General features: G+C 37.0%; 6 protein-coding genes across 6 annotated transcripts; 1 reads left to right on the top strand and 5 right to left on the bottom strand.

The window, feature by feature from the left end:
- Window positions 1–639: 639 nt before the first annotated feature.
- GCK72_019311 (uncharacterized protein) lies at window positions 640–1,522 on the bottom strand (the record flags this gene model as incomplete). Its single annotated transcript, XM_053732968.1, has 4 exons — window positions 640–745; window positions 792–874; window positions 1,013–1,129; window positions 1,178–1,522. The coding sequence occupies 4 exons, from the start codon at window positions 1,520–1,522 to the stop codon at window positions 640–642; spliced, it is 651 nt and encodes a 216-aa protein (XP_053581881.1).
- A 116-nt stretch (window positions 1,523–1,638) lies between these two features.
- GCK72_019310 (uncharacterized protein) lies at window positions 1,639–4,302 on the bottom strand (the record flags this gene model as incomplete). Its single annotated transcript, XM_053732967.1, has 10 exons — window positions 1,639–1,753; window positions 1,796–1,878; window positions 1,925–2,047; window positions 2,091–2,174; window positions 2,218–2,565; window positions 2,609–2,839; window positions 2,904–3,132; window positions 3,180–3,248; window positions 3,295–3,339; window positions 4,211–4,302. 10 exons carry the CDS (start codon window positions 4,300–4,302, stop codon window positions 1,639–1,641), a joined length of 1,419 nt encoding a protein of 472 aa, XP_053581880.1.
- Window positions 4,303–4,514: 212 nt separating this feature from the next.
- GCK72_019309 (uncharacterized protein) lies at window positions 4,515–5,217 on the bottom strand (the record flags this gene model as incomplete). The annotated part of the gene is made up of 4 exons (XM_053732966.1): window positions 4,515–4,835; window positions 4,879–4,938; window positions 4,986–5,078; window positions 5,125–5,217. 4 exons carry the CDS (start codon window positions 5,215–5,217, stop codon window positions 4,515–4,517), a joined length of 567 nt encoding a protein of 188 aa, XP_053581879.1.
- Window positions 5,218–6,098: 881 nt separating this feature from the next.
- GCK72_019308 (uncharacterized protein) lies at window positions 6,099–7,668 on the bottom strand (the record flags this gene model as incomplete). The annotated part of the gene is made up of 5 exons (XM_003115393.2): window positions 6,099–6,407; window positions 6,458–6,538; window positions 6,601–7,047; window positions 7,096–7,233; window positions 7,450–7,668. 5 exons carry the CDS (start codon window positions 7,666–7,668, stop codon window positions 6,099–6,101), a joined length of 1,194 nt encoding a protein of 397 aa, XP_003115441.2.
- Window positions 7,669–9,761: 2,093 nt separating this feature from the next.
- Window positions 9,762–12,152, bottom strand: GCK72_019307 (uncharacterized protein; the record flags this gene model as incomplete). The annotated part of the gene is made up of 6 exons (XM_003115459.2): window positions 9,762–10,444; window positions 10,554–10,629; window positions 10,679–10,860; window positions 10,954–11,774; window positions 11,826–11,968; window positions 12,015–12,152. The coding sequence occupies 6 exons, from the start codon at window positions 12,150–12,152 to the stop codon at window positions 9,762–9,764; spliced, it is 2,043 nt and encodes a 680-aa protein (XP_003115507.2).
- A 3,630-nt stretch (window positions 12,153–15,782) lies between these two features.
- GCK72_019306 (uncharacterized protein) lies at window positions 15,783–17,233 on the top strand (the record flags this gene model as incomplete). The annotated part of the gene is made up of 8 exons (XM_003115558.2): window positions 15,783–15,895; window positions 15,942–16,085; window positions 16,135–16,205; window positions 16,256–16,409; window positions 16,456–16,586; window positions 16,633–16,705; window positions 16,770–16,858; window positions 16,908–17,233. 8 exons carry the CDS (start codon window positions 15,783–15,785, stop codon window positions 17,231–17,233), a joined length of 1,101 nt encoding a protein of 366 aa, XP_003115606.2.
- Window positions 17,234–17,285: the final 52 nt, after the last annotated feature.

Below are 17,285 nucleotides of genomic sequence, written 5' to 3'. Positions count from 1 at the left end.
AAACTATCAAACCCGCAAAGATGATGTTAAAACTTTTTTTGATGATAATTTCTATTTTTGGAAATGAAAATAAAATGTGGACATCCTGAAAAACACACACAGACAGAGCCCTCTCTGGATTTGTCTGTGCCTCCACATTCAAAAAATCAAAGCTCCCGAAAAAACATGATAAAAAACTCAACGGTTTTTGTGGCATAACGCATGGCTTCTAGCTAAGAGAGCTACGACAGAAAGCCTTTTCGGTTTATCGCCCATAGACTGTGTTCTGCTTTTCTTCTCGGAGATTAGAATCACCGGTGGAACAACCGGGTACACGAGAAGCTGGAGGGATGGCAATACGAACGATTGACCCAAGATACGAAAATTAGAAGAGGCGGTAGTGAAAACAGAAGAACAAAGGTGGCAGCTTGCTATTATGCGATTTTGTCTTCGAGAGAAACTGGGCATGGGGAAAATTGGAAGGAGACGGAGAATGTGTGTAGTGTGATTCACGTGAGGAATGAAAAATCTAAGCAATAACCAATTTTTATTTCATGTGCATACATAACTGATAGATAAAAAGAAATATTTATGTCCTTTATTCTCTATTGTATTGAAAGTAAGATGTACAGTGAATATATACAAAAACAACTACTATTTTCAATATTCTCCGGCCAAGAAAACTCCTTCCGTTCTATCGTAGACCCATTCATGAACTGCATCCATATCTGACTTACAAGTTGCACTGTGACACGTGCCCTCATTCCTGAAATTCGATGATTGAAAACTATTGGAATCTAAATATATCTTACAATGATCTTTTCTCACACATATTGAAAGTATCCAAGAACTTCAAAGAAGCGGGTGGAGGAGTCTTCCCAAAGATAGATTTCACCTGAAAAGGAAGCGATGTTGATCAGTTTGTTGAAACTTTATTCGATACTGTTTCATGCATGTTCTCAATATGGTGGGAAGCGTTATTTGGGAAAAACCGAATAGGTTTCGATATTGTATTTGCTTTCAAACTGTTTACGTTAAATCTTAAATGTAGTAGTGCTCCATCTGATATTTTAGTGATTTTTGATTTGTCTATGAAACTTTCAACATGATGAACTTGACACAACTCAATCACTGATGCATTGAAGATGAACTGAAATAATAAATATGAGATTAATCTTTTGAACTTAGAGTGTCTTACTTTCTGTGGACCGATTTTAGAATAACACGTGGGCGAAGAAACTCCTGAGAAATCAGAAGTATAAATACTTGGGTTCATAGAAACATAGTTGTTCTCAAAAATAAGAGCCCCAACATTAGTTCCACTCATTTTTTTTGTTGCGTAATCCAACGTCGTCCCGTTTAGAGGTACCGCAATTTCATCAAAGCCGATGACTGCTCCTAGCGTTGTTTTGATTTCAAGAATAGAAGAGGATACATGAGTAAAAACATTTGAATAATCTTTTATGAGATCTTTGAATGTTGAAAGGTCTGTTTTCGGGATTGAACTATTGGGGACGTATTGACATGAGTGGGATGAACTCATCGTTTCTAATAATGGATTGCATAATATTGATGATTATGTTTCAGTTGTTTTTCTTCTTTACTGTTAGAATCAAGGTGGAAGCTAAAGCTGCTTTATTTATGGAAAGCAAAATGAGATCAGCTGGAATCGGACAAAAATATTCCCTCTGTTTTATCGTAAACCCATTCATTGATTGCATCCATATCTGCTCTACACATCCCTCCAGTACTTCTACATGTGTTTCCTTTTTTACTGAAAATATACATTTTCATAATTATGGATCATTTTACCTACTTTATATTTTTCACGCACTCATTGAGAGTATCAATATAGTTTGAAGAGAAGACTGGATCAGATCCATTGAATATTCGATTCGTCTGTAACTAATTAAGCATAAAAACACGAGAGTGAGACAAGTCTGACCATTTCCTGCATGTTTTGAATATGTATTGAGCTGTCATTTGGGAAAAATCGGAACGATCTTTTCGAGTTTTCTAACTTCTTTCCGCTGGCACCATACCGCAAATGAAGAAGAGCTCCGTCTCCCTGGAAACCCGTATTTTTTCTTTTAATTTCGAGAATTTCTCACATTTTTAGTTTTTTTCGAAGGATCCGTGAAACTTTTTACCCAATGAACTTGAGCAATGTCGATAACGGAAGCGTTGAAAATGTACTGAGAATGTTTCAGATTGAGGATTCACATGAATGAAAAATACCTTTGATGGTCCGCCCTTGTCAATGAAAGCCGGAGACGAGACACCCGAAAAATCGGAAGTGTAAATACTCGGTTCCATTGTAACATAGTTGTTTCCAAATGATAATGCTCCTATATTAGTTCCAGTCATTTCTTTTGTTGCATAATCCAGCATTGTTCCATTTCGAGGGACGAGAACCTCATCGAAATCAGCCACCGCTCCAATTGTTGTTTTCATGTCGAGAATACATAGATTCATTGCGAGAAAATAAGAGAAAATGAATACACTATCGTCAACTTTCGGATATTCTCCAGATATAGATTGAGGTAAACTTCCGAAACTGGGCCAAGATCGATACTCGATGATACCCTTAACAATGAGACATGAAATTACCAAAACCTCGGGCACCTACTAAACTCTGATAGTAATCAAGAACTTTTCGTGTTTCTTTTGTAGATGAATGATAGAAAACTATGAAACGAGTTGCTCCTTGGGCTCTCCATGCTTCAATATACAGTACAATATTCTGCCATTGAGAGTAGTAATACACTGGTTGAACACACATTGTGATTCCTTTCTCGTACCGTCTATCAATTTCTTTAACACGAAGTTTGACTTTTCTGCTTCCCAAATGAATCAAAACCTGAAAATTGTGATCATAAAAGTGAGTTATTTGAACAGTAAGCCTATCTCAAAAAACAACTCACCTCATTCATCCCTCCAGTCGATATAAGATCAGTATAGAAAGTATGAGCCACATAAAAACATGGTCTCGCAGGGCCGTATGTTGATGGGCAATTTCCTTCTAACGATTCTCCAAATAGTTTTACTCGAATTGGATCAGAAATTCCTTCGTAAGATAGATCTACTAACAAGAAATTCTTCTTTTTGATACATTTATTCAATGAAAATATCCGGAGACGTGGCAGACTGTATCTACAAAAATATTCTTCATTATCAGTGTTGGAAATAAGGAAATGTACCTGTGATCTACATACGCATTATGATAGAATGTAATTGGAAATGATGAGTTGATTTGATTTTCTAAAACTCTAAATATTCAAATTTTAAATTCCGAAAAGAAACAATTTGAATTACTTGTCTTCAATATCGACAGAATATTGAACTTGTCGATCAGAAGAGCTGATAAAATAATAAATTGTGAACACGGAAAATACGGAAAATAATAGAATATAATGGCCTCTGAAGTCCTTCATGAGATCTGAAAATGATTATTTTTGAAATTTAAAAGGGACGGAGGAAGGTGCGCTTTTTTCAAACACATACACACTTTGTGAATTTTTAATCGGATTCTTAGTTTGTACAGCACTCAGAAGAAACATTACTGATTAAAGAAACGTAGACCATTAAAAAGCTACATATGACTGGAAACATCAAAAAATTTCCACCTTTTAGTTTTCTTCCTTCCGCTTGCTCAGAAATTGACGTTGAACTTGTGTGGCAGCCTTATTCCAATAATTATGGATTTGAAATATACTGTTATGACGTGTTATGATGATTGTTCTAGTGACATGTCAAAGACATTTTCTAAGTAAGGCCGCATCGACCACGCGTTTTTCACTTAAGATTTTATATTCAACATGTTTCCATAGTGATTTTTTCTTTTGTTGCGAACTATTCGGCGACGAATTTCTATGAGCACTTTAGACTTTTGGGAAAAAATAGAAATTAGAAACGTTGAATTTCAATACATGAACCAGTTCCAAAATTAATAATGCTGTAACGAAAAAACTTTAAATGAATTCTATTCAAAGTATTCATTGGGTTCATAGGGAGTACATGCTTGTCAAAAAAGGATTATGGCCGTCTGTTTTGATGATGTTTGTATAGTTCAAGAACATCACAAAACGAATATTCCAGTTGTTTCTTCATATATCCAGATCGCTAATTTTTCCATTCGACTTTTGCAGTTTGTTACAGTACTTCTACAAATGTTGGACTCTCTGTAACACGCTTTTTTTTTTGAAACTAGATACTTTTTGATTAGACTTACGTTATTTCCTTGATACATTTGTTCAATTCTAAAATGATTCTTGGATCGAAAACGTCGTTTTTTTCTCCAACAATAGAATTAACTTTCTCCATGTTTGTCAAATGTTCGTCGAAGTTTTTTGCAAATAATAAGAAATTTCTCTTCTTTTTTGTGTCTTTCTCTTCTCCGCCGTTATATCGATAGTGGAGAAGTGTGCCTTCAGATGACTCGACTGTTTTGTCTGAATTCTTAATAAACTTCCGAATGGAGTGAGTGTTGATTATTGAGACGGATGAAGTGTTGAAAATTAACTAAACAAAATGAATCATTTTGATGGAACTGTAATAGACTCGAGTGCCTTCACTGGTCCCTGCTTATTCACAAGAGTTGGATTTTTCAAAGAATTCGAGTCGAACCCTCTCATGTCTTGCTTCAATTCCAATTGGATTCTAGTTGGTTTAAACTCCAATGCTCCAGTTCCAACTTGAGTCAGACGTATCTTTGAACTACTGAAAATGTCTGGATATCCAATATTTGACACAATGATCTCATCGAAATCCACAATAGTTCCGATGGATGTTTTCATTTCCAGAATGCAAATATTTGATGCCATGGTGTGACCAATGCGATATACTTGAGAATTTATCTGAATACATTCATTGGTTTTGATCAAATTGAATAAAATAAACCTCGGGAAATGTTGGCGGTAAATCTCCGAATGTCGGCCATGGCTTGATTGTAATTACTCCCTGAAAAATTGATTTTCTTTACTGAAATTCAACAGAATCAGTCTTACTAATTTCTGATAGTAATCCAAAACCATCTCGACCTCTTTAGTTGAAGAGTGAAAGTAAACTATAAAATCAGTGACTCCTTGATTTCTCCATGACTGAAAATAGAATGTGAATTCGTTCAAAAGTTTTCAAATAACTCACTTCTATGAATAGTATAATATTCTGAAATTGGCTGTACCAGTAGACAGGCTGAACACAAACTGTCAATCCATTTTGAGTTTTCGGGTATACCATTTTCAGAGATAATTCAATATTTCTATTCTCCATAATAATTGAAATCTGAAAGTTCTTTAAATTCGAAAACTGAGTTCTTCATTTTCATACTTTCTGAATGTTTTGCAACTCTGGAACAGTGAAATAAATAAGAGATGTTTCGAATATGTAGGAATTATAATAACAATAAGGGGCCCATGACCAGGGGCAATCCGTTTCCAGCGGTTCTCCGTATAATTTCAAAAATTTAGATTCAACTTTCACCAATAAAAAACTTTTGTTTTGGAGACACGGGTTCAGTGAAAAAACTCGTAAGCGAGGAGAATCGTATCTACAAAATTGAACTTTCTTATTGGTCCTATTTATAAATTAAAACCTGAAATCCACAAATGCATCGTGATAAAAGACAATTGGAATTTCAGATAATGAGGTTCCATGATTTTCCTCAAATAAAGAAAAAAGTAGTATCGACAGAAGAACGAGTAGAAGTAGACATTTCCAAATTTTTTGAAAGACTCGAAGCATAGAGAAGTAAGAGAGAGAAAGAGTGAAAACAGCTAAATATTCACTTTTCAAAGTATTCTTTTACACGAAGAAACACAAAAAAGAAATAACAGACAATAGAATAGTGAAGATTTAAGAATATATGCATAGTGAAAACATGGAAGATCGGGAACATCTTTGAATCTTTTTGTTAGTTTGAAATAGAGGATATTCAAAAGATCTTTAAAAGATTTATGAATGGTATGAAAGGAATATTGACATCTTGTGCATTGTTGATGTAAATTGTAAATGGAACACTACTTCAAAGAAAAACACTTTATTTACTTATTAAGCTGCATTATTATATTACCGGGTGAATAAAAAACAACACGGGACCACAATTCAATTATTCAGAAGGCTCAGACTACAAAAACTCCGACGGTCTCATCTCGAATCCAGTTGGTTAACGGATCCATCCATTGTTTACAATATGCTACAGTACTCCGACACTTTCCTTCGCCAACTATCTTGGAGATACATTGATTCAAGGTATGAAGAAGTGTAGAGTTGTACGGGGGAATCGGCGAACCCAAGACTGTGAGAATTATCTTCTGAATCCGTTTGATGTGTAATTGAGGATACGAAGGGAACATCTTGAAGGGCTTCTTGACCGTGTCGACAATTTCTGTGTAGCTGTTATGACGATAATGAAGCAGAGAGCCAGCGGCCTGAAAATGAAATGATTGACAGTAAAGAAAACATATTTTTGAGAACAAACCGTGACAGTAGTCTCGTTTCCAATGAATCTTCGCACAGAATGAGTGGCAAGAATGTCTACACTTGAACTGTTGAACACTGTCTGAAAATATATTGATGATTAGAGTATTTGCTCGTGAGATTCCCTCTGCGACTATGACTCACCTTTGATGGTCCGGTTCTATTGAGAAAAATTGGATTCATGACTCCTGAATAATCCATCGAAGAGATCTTTGGGTCGAACTTAACAAGCAAATGATTGAAACTGATAGCACCAAGCGTTTTATTTCTCAACGTTTCTTCAATATATTCAATCAAAAGTCCTCTATCCGCAACCATTATTTCATCGAAATCTGCAATTGCTCCGATCTCCGTTTCCATTTCAAGAGCACATAAATTCTGAGCAAGTGTGTGTCCAACACGATATGTTGATGAATCAATTGAAGGGAAATTGAAATGAGCGGATACTGTAGACGATAATGAACCGAAACTTGGCCAAGATTTCAATTTCAAAATTCCAATATTCTCGTAATATTCGAGGAGAGATCTGACTTGTTTTGTAGAGGAATGGTAGTAAACAATGAATCGAGTGGCACCCTGAGATCTCCAAGTCTAGAAGAAAAGTTTGGATTGAAAGGGGCTCAGGTGAAGCTTACTGACCTCTATAAAAAGTGCAATGTTATGAAATTCAGAATACCAGTAAACGGGCTGGATACACACTGTAAATCCGCCTTTCCGTTTCGGATGAATTTCACGGACTGTCAGAGAAATCCTTCGATTATTCAGGAAAATGGTTATCTGTAAATAGTCAATTTCTGATGTTGTTTTCAGAAAAAAACAAATTCTCAAAAATGGAGTTCAAAATTAACGCATTTCTGAACAAAGAGATTCCATTTTCAATCTTTGATTTCTATGTCATGACATTGTGATCATATTAAATACAGTATCCTCTCATGTCGGCTCCATTATCATTTTATGAATCACTATTGTAATAGCCCTCCATTACCAACTCACCCCATTAATGTGACCTTTCCTCTCTTCTCCATTTTCAAATAATTCTGCAGTCCAAATGTACGAATTATAAAAACACTGAGTCGCCCAATGCCATGGACATTCGCCCTCCGTTGGCTCTCCTCTCAGTCTCACTCTCTTCCTCGTCGTCTTATTTCCAGACAATGTTATTCCAGAAAATTCTGCTGTAATGAATTCTCTCGGACTCACACAAGGATTCATTGAAAATACACGTAACCGGGGTATTGGATATCTGAAAGAGAAAATAGATGGTGGAAACGGAAGAGATGAAATACCTGTGATCGAGATAGGCAGTACTATAAAAAACAATTGGAAACTTGTCGTCGATTTCTAGTTTTTCCCTGGAAACCGTATATCTATAAATGTGTTCGGTTTATGAGTGATATATTCAAATGTTTGTGTTGGACAAAGGCAAGAGTCTCGAGACGAAAGTTAGACATATAATTTAAAAGATTCTCAAAATGACTGAACATCTGAATTCTCACTTTTTCAGCCTCTCAATGAAATATGATTTTGTTTAAACATACCGTATCTGCAGAACGGTGGGAGCAACCACCAACGTCTCGTCCATATTCTTTCTACATAATGATAAGGCGTACAAAATGATAAGTAGATTGAGTGTTATAACAAAAAGGCAAGATTTGACAGGATGACCCATTGATTGAGTGAGAGAGAAACTGAAAATGAAACGACGATTTTTAACGAAAGAGAGGAAGAGAACGAAAAACTGTGTGTGAGATTGTAGCTTATTTGATGTGAGAGAGGGAACGAATGCACCTGCCAGACTGTCAAATAAAAAGTGTATTGGATGTTGAAGTATGTGAAAAATAATGGAAACTGAAAGTGCTGAAATAGTTTAAATGGATTTTGATCGGAACTATTTTGAGCTTTGACACTGCAGATGATTACAGGCATCCGTGTACAGAGAGTTAATTTTCCAGATCTAGGTTATTCATTTTCAGAAAAAGCAAGTTGGTTTTCTTACTTGCTTTTTCATTTTTGTGAAGCTCAGTGAACTAGGAAAAAACGCTCAATGAGTCTGTAAAGCTGACTACGGTAGACTTCGGAAATCACATTGAAACTGAATACGAGAATCTTCTGATGTAAACTGAATCACCAAATGAGAATGCATTTAACCACAAATCAAAAAGTTCTCATCCATCAATTATGAATACTCCAGTTGCAAAAAAGTGAGAGTGCGCAGAGAGATGGGAAGAGTCTGCTCCGGGTCAACGACTGCTCGTAAACAATTTCCTACTCCAAGTGACCCATCATATGCTGTCTCCGTTCGCTTTGTTCTTCGAGTGATAGGGCGACGGTGTAGATGAATGAATATTGCAACGAAGAAGATGTTATTGGGAAGATAAGCATTTGGTTGTTTTTTTCAAGCTGTATTTATGCTTGCAATTTAATCATGCTTACTTATATAAATTTGAGTATATATTTGAACTGTTCTTTCCTTATTTTTTATTTCTATCCTTTTTAAATCTAAACAAGCGATTAATGCAGACCATATATTCTTTGCTTCATGTTTATGTCAGATATGTTCACAGGATGTTTCATTCAAATGAAATGTGTTCAATAAGGCTTATCTTCCCGAGGTGCCCTTGTTCTTCTTTTTAATTTGTGCGTCGAATTCCCTTTTCTCTTTCACTGTCTTCGTCTTTCTTATTTATTTCTCACATCTGAAACTTTTCAACATTTGCTTCGTTCTTTTTCTTCGGTTTCATCATTCCCATTTATATTTTGTCACTTTTCAATAATCATTGTTCTAATCTGTTTGTCTTAGTTTATGAAACCATCAAACTCAAACGACTCATGTTTCGTTTTCCCTCCTTCCAGCAATAGCTTTCTGTTTACACAATTTTGCCAATATGATTCACGCAATTTTTATCTCACTGTCCCCATTTGAATTTTAATTTCGAACGGCTTATTATTTCGGGCAGTGTCTGCTTTCCATATTCGTCCTGCCTCTTATCTGATAACATGAGTGTCTCGATAGGATTCGTTCCATATTTTCTTCTAACGATTCTGGTTCCAGATGTTTACTGCTTGTCTCTGTAAATAGCTGAAAACAAACATTTCAGATTTGAAAAACAAGGGTGTTCATTCATTAGAAGTTATCATTCGTAAAGAGGAATATGAAAGAAAACGGACCGGAAAACCTGATCGATGGGAGAAAAAGGAAAAATTAAATAGTCATGATCATCAACCCGGTTCCGGGGAAAATTTAAAGAATTGACATAAACATGATATTAAACAATTTAAACATTTCTTAAATAAATATGTATTAGTTATGTAAATATTTCATCCATTAGATCTGCATCATCGTCACGATTCGTTGGCAAGTTGGGCGGAATAACTGGCGGTTGTGGAGGGGGCGGTAGTTGATATATAAATTCGGGTTGATGTTGTGGCATCTGTTGATGCATCATTGCTACATGTGTTTGTTGATATTGAGTATATCCATTCATAAGTTGAGTATCGAACTGTTGCGGTTGTGGAGGGTAGAATGTTTGAGATGGTTGCATGAATTGATTCATCATTTGCGGGAATTGTTGATTTGCAGCTGACATATTAGCCACCGACACGGACATAAGCGGTGGAATTGTTGATTGTGGTGAAAGGTAGTGATTTACGACAGGAGGACCATTGACAACAGGAATTGTATTCAAATTCAAGTTTGAGGAATTGGAGGTCAATGGAGAGATTCCATTTCCAGCAGTAGCGAATAGCATTTTCAGAGATTCCTCATTTGATGGAGATGGTGTCTTCTGGGGGCGTACTCGATCCCGATCGTTTGTGTTTTTTTTCCTATCACGATCACGATCCCGGTCCCGAGATCGAGAACGTTTCCTATCGTATCTTTTCAGAAAATCGGCCAATTTCTTCTTGTTTGTCGCTTCGTTCCAGAACTCCGTGCTTTTTTCCTTTGCGAATGATTCAAATTTGCTTCTCATATCACGAGTGTCGGTCACTAAAGTTTACGAGATACATACTTTTTCTAGGTATGAAGCGATAGGTACAAAAATTATGCAGAGAAAGAAAGATACGAGTCTGAAAGGCATGGCTACAATAAAACCTACCGCTGATTTGGGTGCCATATATTGCAATATCATTGCACAAAGGCTCAACCAATTCAGCAACGAATTTTGGCAACTTCTGGAAAAAAAACTGAATTAAACTTGATTGAATACATTATTTCGATTACCTCGATTCGCTTCATCAATTTACGCGTTTGTTCTGTGATGACACCAAAACCGATGAGCTTTTCCATGTAGTTCATAATCGCTCCTTTGTATCCGTCTCCTCTCGTTTCACCAATTTTGGATCCATATAAGAGTTCCTTAGGTATATTGACAGCATGACATTTAGAAACGTATTCCGTTGGATCTGAAGTCTCATTTGAACGTATGAATTTTGGAGAGTGAATTAACTAGGCATGCAAAAACTCAGGCAGCTCAGAATAGTGTATAAACAACAAACTTTTTCCCTCGATTCTTGATGATTTAGACTCGATGGCTCCAATTGCAGGTGTCAAGTATTTCAAGAAGAATTCATCACATTCTGCTTGTTTCAGAAGATTATCTTGTTTGATTCTATCTAATTTCCTCTTCTCCAATTCAGCATCTTCTTGTTTTCTTTTCAATTCATGTCGTTTCTCTCGTTCAATTTCTCGCCTTTTCAGATCTTTCTCTTTCTCCTTTTGGCGTATTTCTTGTAGTGCTTTCTCACGATACTCTCTTACTGTCTCCCGAGCTTTTCGACTTTCTTCGAGTTCTTTATCTTTCTCCGTTTTTCTTGAAGCTCGTGGAAGGTGACGAGCTAGTCTCGCTTCTCTTTCGGCTTCTTCTGCTTGCTGCGCAATCATGATCATCTGAAGACGAACCTTTTCCTCGCGGTTTCTCTTGGTAAGAAACTCGGCAGGCTCCTCTCCGTCTTCTCCATCCATTGGAAAAATAGGCATGGGCTCCACTTGAACATCTTGTTCATGTCTCCAAATTGGTGTTGGCGAGAAAGATCGTGGCTCTTCCGGAATATCGTAGTCCTCACTATGGGGTGATTCTTGCATTGGCCATCTTGGCATTTCATCAACTCTCACATCAATGTTTTCATGACAAAACTGATGTGGTGGGACCAGATGCTCAAATGTCTGATATTCTGGTGGACGATCGTAGAGACCAGGGTTGTTCGCCATTGGTGGGCCGTCAAATTGATAGCCGGAGTTTCGGAAGTTCTGTGGATATTCGAAACGTGGAGGAGAGCCGTTATAAGGGTTGGGTTCGTTGATTCGAATCAAAGAAGAGCTGAAAAGATTCAAGATGAGAGGAGTGAAACGTAAAAACGGTAGAACTTACTCATCCGATCTTTCGCTTGAACCGCCTGAACGATCGCTTCGAACTCCAATCATAACAGGTGGTCCATAATGTTCATCTGATGGTGATGGACTTAAGTCGTCATGCTCTGGATTCACACTAAGTCCATACTTTCTTTTCAATTGCTGAAATTTAAGAGTTCCAAACCAATAAATTTATATTTGATGTCACCTTTGCCTCATTTTTCAAGCGAATATCCTTTTCAGCAAGTTGTTCTTCTAGTTCTCTTACTTTCTGCTGTGCAAGCTCGAAATCACTGAGTTCTTGTCGTCGATGCCGATTCCTCCTTCGACTATTGTCCCGTGGCATCTGAAATGATTGAATTTCATACTTTTAATAATACTTTAATTGGAAGAAATCGGTAAAATGAAGAGAACACGAAGAAAACGATGCTGTTCTCGAATATTACAGCGTTATGTTTGAAAATTTTTCGTTTTCTATTAATTTATAACTCAAACTATTGCAAAAACTTCTAAAATATTTTTTGAAGAGGTGAGAAATCAATGTTGAAGCGAAAGTTGTGAAGAGAAAAAATAAATCGTTAGCCCCGCCCACAAATGCAAAGCGCGCACGCCTTTTCGCAAGGCTGCCGCACAGAGTGTGGGAAAACGGGGATAAGTTCATTCATAGGAACAGTGAAGAACTCCAGAGAGATTTCTTGCTAAATGGAATAAAAAGGTTTTTTAAAGCCGTAAGCATTAACAACAAAATTTAAAACTTCAAAATCATCGAATAAATTTGCTTTCCAATTCGTATAGAACAAGCTCTGTTTTGATGCAGTTAAGTTTTCATGTAACGTGCTATAAAAGATGTAAGAAGTAGTGTTCCGACAAGCGATCAGCAATGCTCGCCGAGCGCGAGAAATCTCGCATTTGATGTTTTTGTTTGGCGTGAATGCGAGAATATTCTCGTTCTCGCAAATGTTCGCATTTTCTCGTTCTTTCATTTCTCGTTCTCGCAGAAGATCGCATTTTTCAAATTCTCGCGTGATGATCGCAAAAAATTGCGAGACTCGCGAGACTCGCATTTGAAAATAGCATTTATTCTTACTAGGGAAGAATCCCGAGTCGAGATGGATTTATGGGTCGAGACAGATATCACTAGATCGGAAATTTTGCACTGATCACGGTCTTCGAAACCTCCAATCTAGGCAAACAAACTCATACTGACGCAAAACGCGTGAACAAAGTTTTTGATCTAAACATTCGGCGGGAAGCGAATTTTTAGCACTGAAAACCTTATTATCAGCCGTTCTCGAATTAAAAAAATTGTTTCATAAATGTGCGATGAAAAATGGATAGAGCGTCCAAAAAGCTACACATTGAGCTCAAAAACATGAAATTATGTCATGAACGGAAATTGATACTCCTCTTTTTGTGATTTTCAGCGAAATAGGCTTTATCTCATGATCCATACACGTTTTTCATATTTTTTAAAGTTTGCTGGCACAAAGACACACCTATTCACAATTTAATGAGCGAAAATTATCCTAGAAACTCTTTGGTTCAGTAGAAAAACCTAATTTTATGAAAAACAGCGTCGCGAGGAGCAGAAGCACTGAGACATAATATATTTTTCTGGTTTTGTGTTTAAATGATAGATATTGATCCGGTCTATCACTTTTTCATAGAGTTTTTCGAGAAAAAAATCCACACTCTGAGAAAACTTCAAAAAACCGTGTTTTCAGTACAAAAATTCGCGAAATTTTTTTTGGAAATTTTTGGTGTGATGCAACTGCGCTCTTTTGGACTTGGGTCAGATTTTCTGCGAATTGGAAGTTTCGAAGACCGTGGCTGATTTCGAATATGCATTCCAATCTTGCAAAACGATTTTATGAAATAAGTTATTCAGGGTTTTGTGAGTACCAAAATAGAAACTTTGAAGTCACGTAAATTGTCCGAAAAACTAATTAATTGGGTTGAGTTAAATTACAGTATGTTTCAAACGTCAGGGAACGTTTTCAGCCGTTTATTAGACAAAAACATTTTTGGACATATGCATTTTGAAGTTTTTGGTAAATTAGGCCAACGTTTTATTGGTCAAGTTTGCTTGGGTGACCTGAAAACTATATTATAAATTAGATGGATTGAACATCCTATTGTATTTCTTGTAATTAAAGACCGCAACATTTTTTCAAGTTCAAGGTTTCATCACAATTTTCATCCTGACTTGTTCTTCAGGTAAATTAAAAATGTGTTCATTGAATTCTACGTACTCGCTTACATAAAAAGTTTTCATTCTCTTTTAGCGTTCTGGGTTCTCATGACAGCCCGCCAAACATTTCAATAACCTCCCCATGACGCCCCAAGAGAAGTAAATGAATAACTTCGCCCCACGTTCCCTTTATTTCTGTGATTCTCATTATCAAAAAAAAGAAGAAAAACGGGAAATGTACTGTAGTTCACGTACGATTGCGAGACTCGCGAGTCTCGCAATATTTTTTGCGATCATCACGCTAGCATTAGAAAATGCGATCACGTGCGAGAACGAGAATTTGCGAGGCGAGAAATATGCGAGCATTTGCGAGAATGAAAATATTCTCGCATTCACGCAAGACTAAAATATAAAATGCGAGTAATGCGAGAACGAGAAACAGCGAGAATTGCGAGAATCGTCTCGCGAATCGGAACACTAGTAAGAAGCATAGATCAGCAATAAACAAGTATCGACAGCACCCGATAAGGCGTAAAAAGATGCAAAGATATTGTTCATCATCTCTACGCATACTGACTGAAAATAACTGGATCAAACCCAGTGATCCATTGCGCGACAATTAGAAGCCTGTTGAGCCATTCAGACGGCGAAAACCGCCGAGAGGGACGATTTACACTGTGATTCATTCAGAATGCTTTTTCAAACTTCTTTTATTTCGAATGTGTAATGTATTTGTCCAATTGTTACGGCAACATGTACAAAGTGTTCACCGGATTACGGTAATAGCGGGAGTGCAATGCCGAAGAATTGTTTCTAACATGGTTAGCCGGCCGACCAATGCGTGTACAAAAAAGAAATACCGTTCATGAACAGATGTACATATGAACTCTGATATCACGCAACTTATCTTAAACTTGGGAGATTTTTTTTTTCGAAAGTTAAACGATAGAAAAGAGGAATGCGTTCTTTCCAATCAAGACAAACACGTTTCTATTATGAAAAACACATGGATCCAAAAGTAGATTCGAGAGAGAAAACTAACATACCGTAAATACTGTATTATGAGGGCACCTGTATTAGAACGACACTTGTATTATAACGGCACCCCATCTATACTCAGAATTCATCCCGTTGCTTTTTCTTGGGCCAGAATAGAAGCAGAGTGATTAGAAACTTCTTGAACAGAGAATAGAACGTTCAAAAAAGTTTTTCTGTTTAATTTTAATGAGTTTCTGAAACCACAAATTTCTCTCCGAGGCAGTTGAAAAATATAACGGCATGCCGCATGCCGTTATAATACAGTATTTACGGTAATTTGAAGATTTAGATTCATTAGGTTGGTATTGACGGAACATCTATAGAAGAAACAATCGGAAAAGTTGCAAAAAAGAGAATCATGTTTGTTTTGACATACCTAAGAACAAAGACACCGCAAGAGATGTGTCATGCGGGTTCGAATGATTAACTGTATTTATGACAAATTGGTTGCATTCAACACATCGATCTGATATTTCTTTTGTTTTCTTCCAACTATCTCTCTCTCTCTGTTTTCTCATTTTTCTTTTTTTCAAAATGTTTCCCTCTCCGCCTGCTTGACAGAAAGTGTCTGGGGAAAACAGAGAATAGACACATGTGCCTTTTTCTCCACTCTCTTCTCTCAATTTTTCTTCTTCTCCCCTATCCTTTGCCCTCCTCCTCCTACCACAAATAATCCTTTCAGCAAATTCAAAGTCCCATTTCGTTGGCCAGTGTTCTTCTCAGATTACATCAGTTTTCCCTCTTCTCATGCGCTTTTTTCTGCTCATTTTGATTCTAGTGACACGTGGAATCCAATCAAAAGGAATCTACTTTGTGGAGGAAAGAGATGGAAAGACTTATACCCAGCCCCTGACTGACCAGTGAGTTTCTATTCTTGTTGATCAAGCCATATACTGTTTCTTCTAGACAATCAACGAAAAAAGTCGGAGAACAAATTCGAGAGCTCTTTAACATTGATATAAACCCATCCGAACCACCAGTCAAGACGAATTCTCATGTGTCTTCTTACATGAAAACATTGTACAAACAACTGGAAACTTACGAACATGGGTAAGAGTTTTCACATCTGAATTTCCGAAGTAAACAATAATATTACTAGAGAAACCCACGAGGAAGATGAAGTGAACGCATGGTTGAGTGCTGACAGAATTGTGTCCCATATGGCTCAAGGTAAGTAAAATTTGTTCAATATTGTTTCATACTATTGATTTTCGTTTCAGAAGTCTCTCATCGATTCGATGATGGATCCTACCGTATCCGTTTCGCCAAAGAGCATGTTCCATCAAAAGAAGGTCAATCTATACTTCGTGCTCAACTAAGAGTCCATATTCAAGGAATCGTCTCTCCCATATTTTTCTATATTGAAGATACAAAGTGAGTTTCAAGCATTTATGAAGTTTATTCTAGATTGTAATTTCAGCCAAGCCGGAGACACTGTTCTTGTCTCATCTGAAGATCCTACAGTAGTCAGTGATGTCACCACAATGGTCGATAGATGGTCACATCTACAACTGTCTACCCTTCCGATTATAACAGCAAGAGCGTCTACCGGTAATTTCTAAAAATTAGGGGAGAAGAATCAGTATTTAAATTCCAGAAAATGAGCTGAAAATCGAGGCATTCTTGGTAATTGCTCTGAAAGATGAAGAAGCAGGACCACCAAAAAGAAGGTAAGAAATTTTACATACAGAAAATTCTTCAAGAACCAAAAAACCATTTCTTCTCTATTTCCAGATCCCGCCGAGCTGCAGCGGCGTCTCCAATCTCCTCATCTCCCATGAGACAAAAAACAAAACGGAGTGAATCTGCCTACTTTGAAAAACGTAATAGACTCTTCTCTTCCACATTCTATTCTACATCATCTTTTTTCAGCCGACGCAAATGCACTTTGTCAACGAAAAGGTCTCTACGTGGATTTCGATACTCTCGGATGGAAACAATGGGTCATTGCTCCAGAAGGATTCAGTGCATTTTACTGTGCTGGTGCCTGTTCTGCTCCATTCCACAAGACAATGAATGCCACGTCACATGCAATTGTTCAATCCACAATTCATTTGGTCCGACCGAATACAACTTCTCCTGCGAAATGTGCTCCATCTCATCTGACTTCGATGAAAATTCTATTTGTGGACCAGAAGAAAAATGTTCAAATCAAACGGTATCGAGATATGGTTGTGGATGAGTGTGGGTGTCATTGAGACGGACTAGATATTCAAAAAATGAGTGACGGGTCAAACGTTTTTATGAATA

Source organism: Caenorhabditis remanei, chromosome V (genome assembly GCF_010183535.1).
Source record: "Caenorhabditis remanei strain PX506 chromosome V, whole genome shotgun sequence".
NCBI classification, from domain to species: domain Eukaryota; kingdom Metazoa; phylum Nematoda; class Chromadorea; order Rhabditida; family Rhabditidae; genus Caenorhabditis; species Caenorhabditis remanei.
The sequence above is the reverse complement of the archived record's forward strand: the minus strand, read 5'-3'. Positions and strand labels throughout refer to the sequence as shown.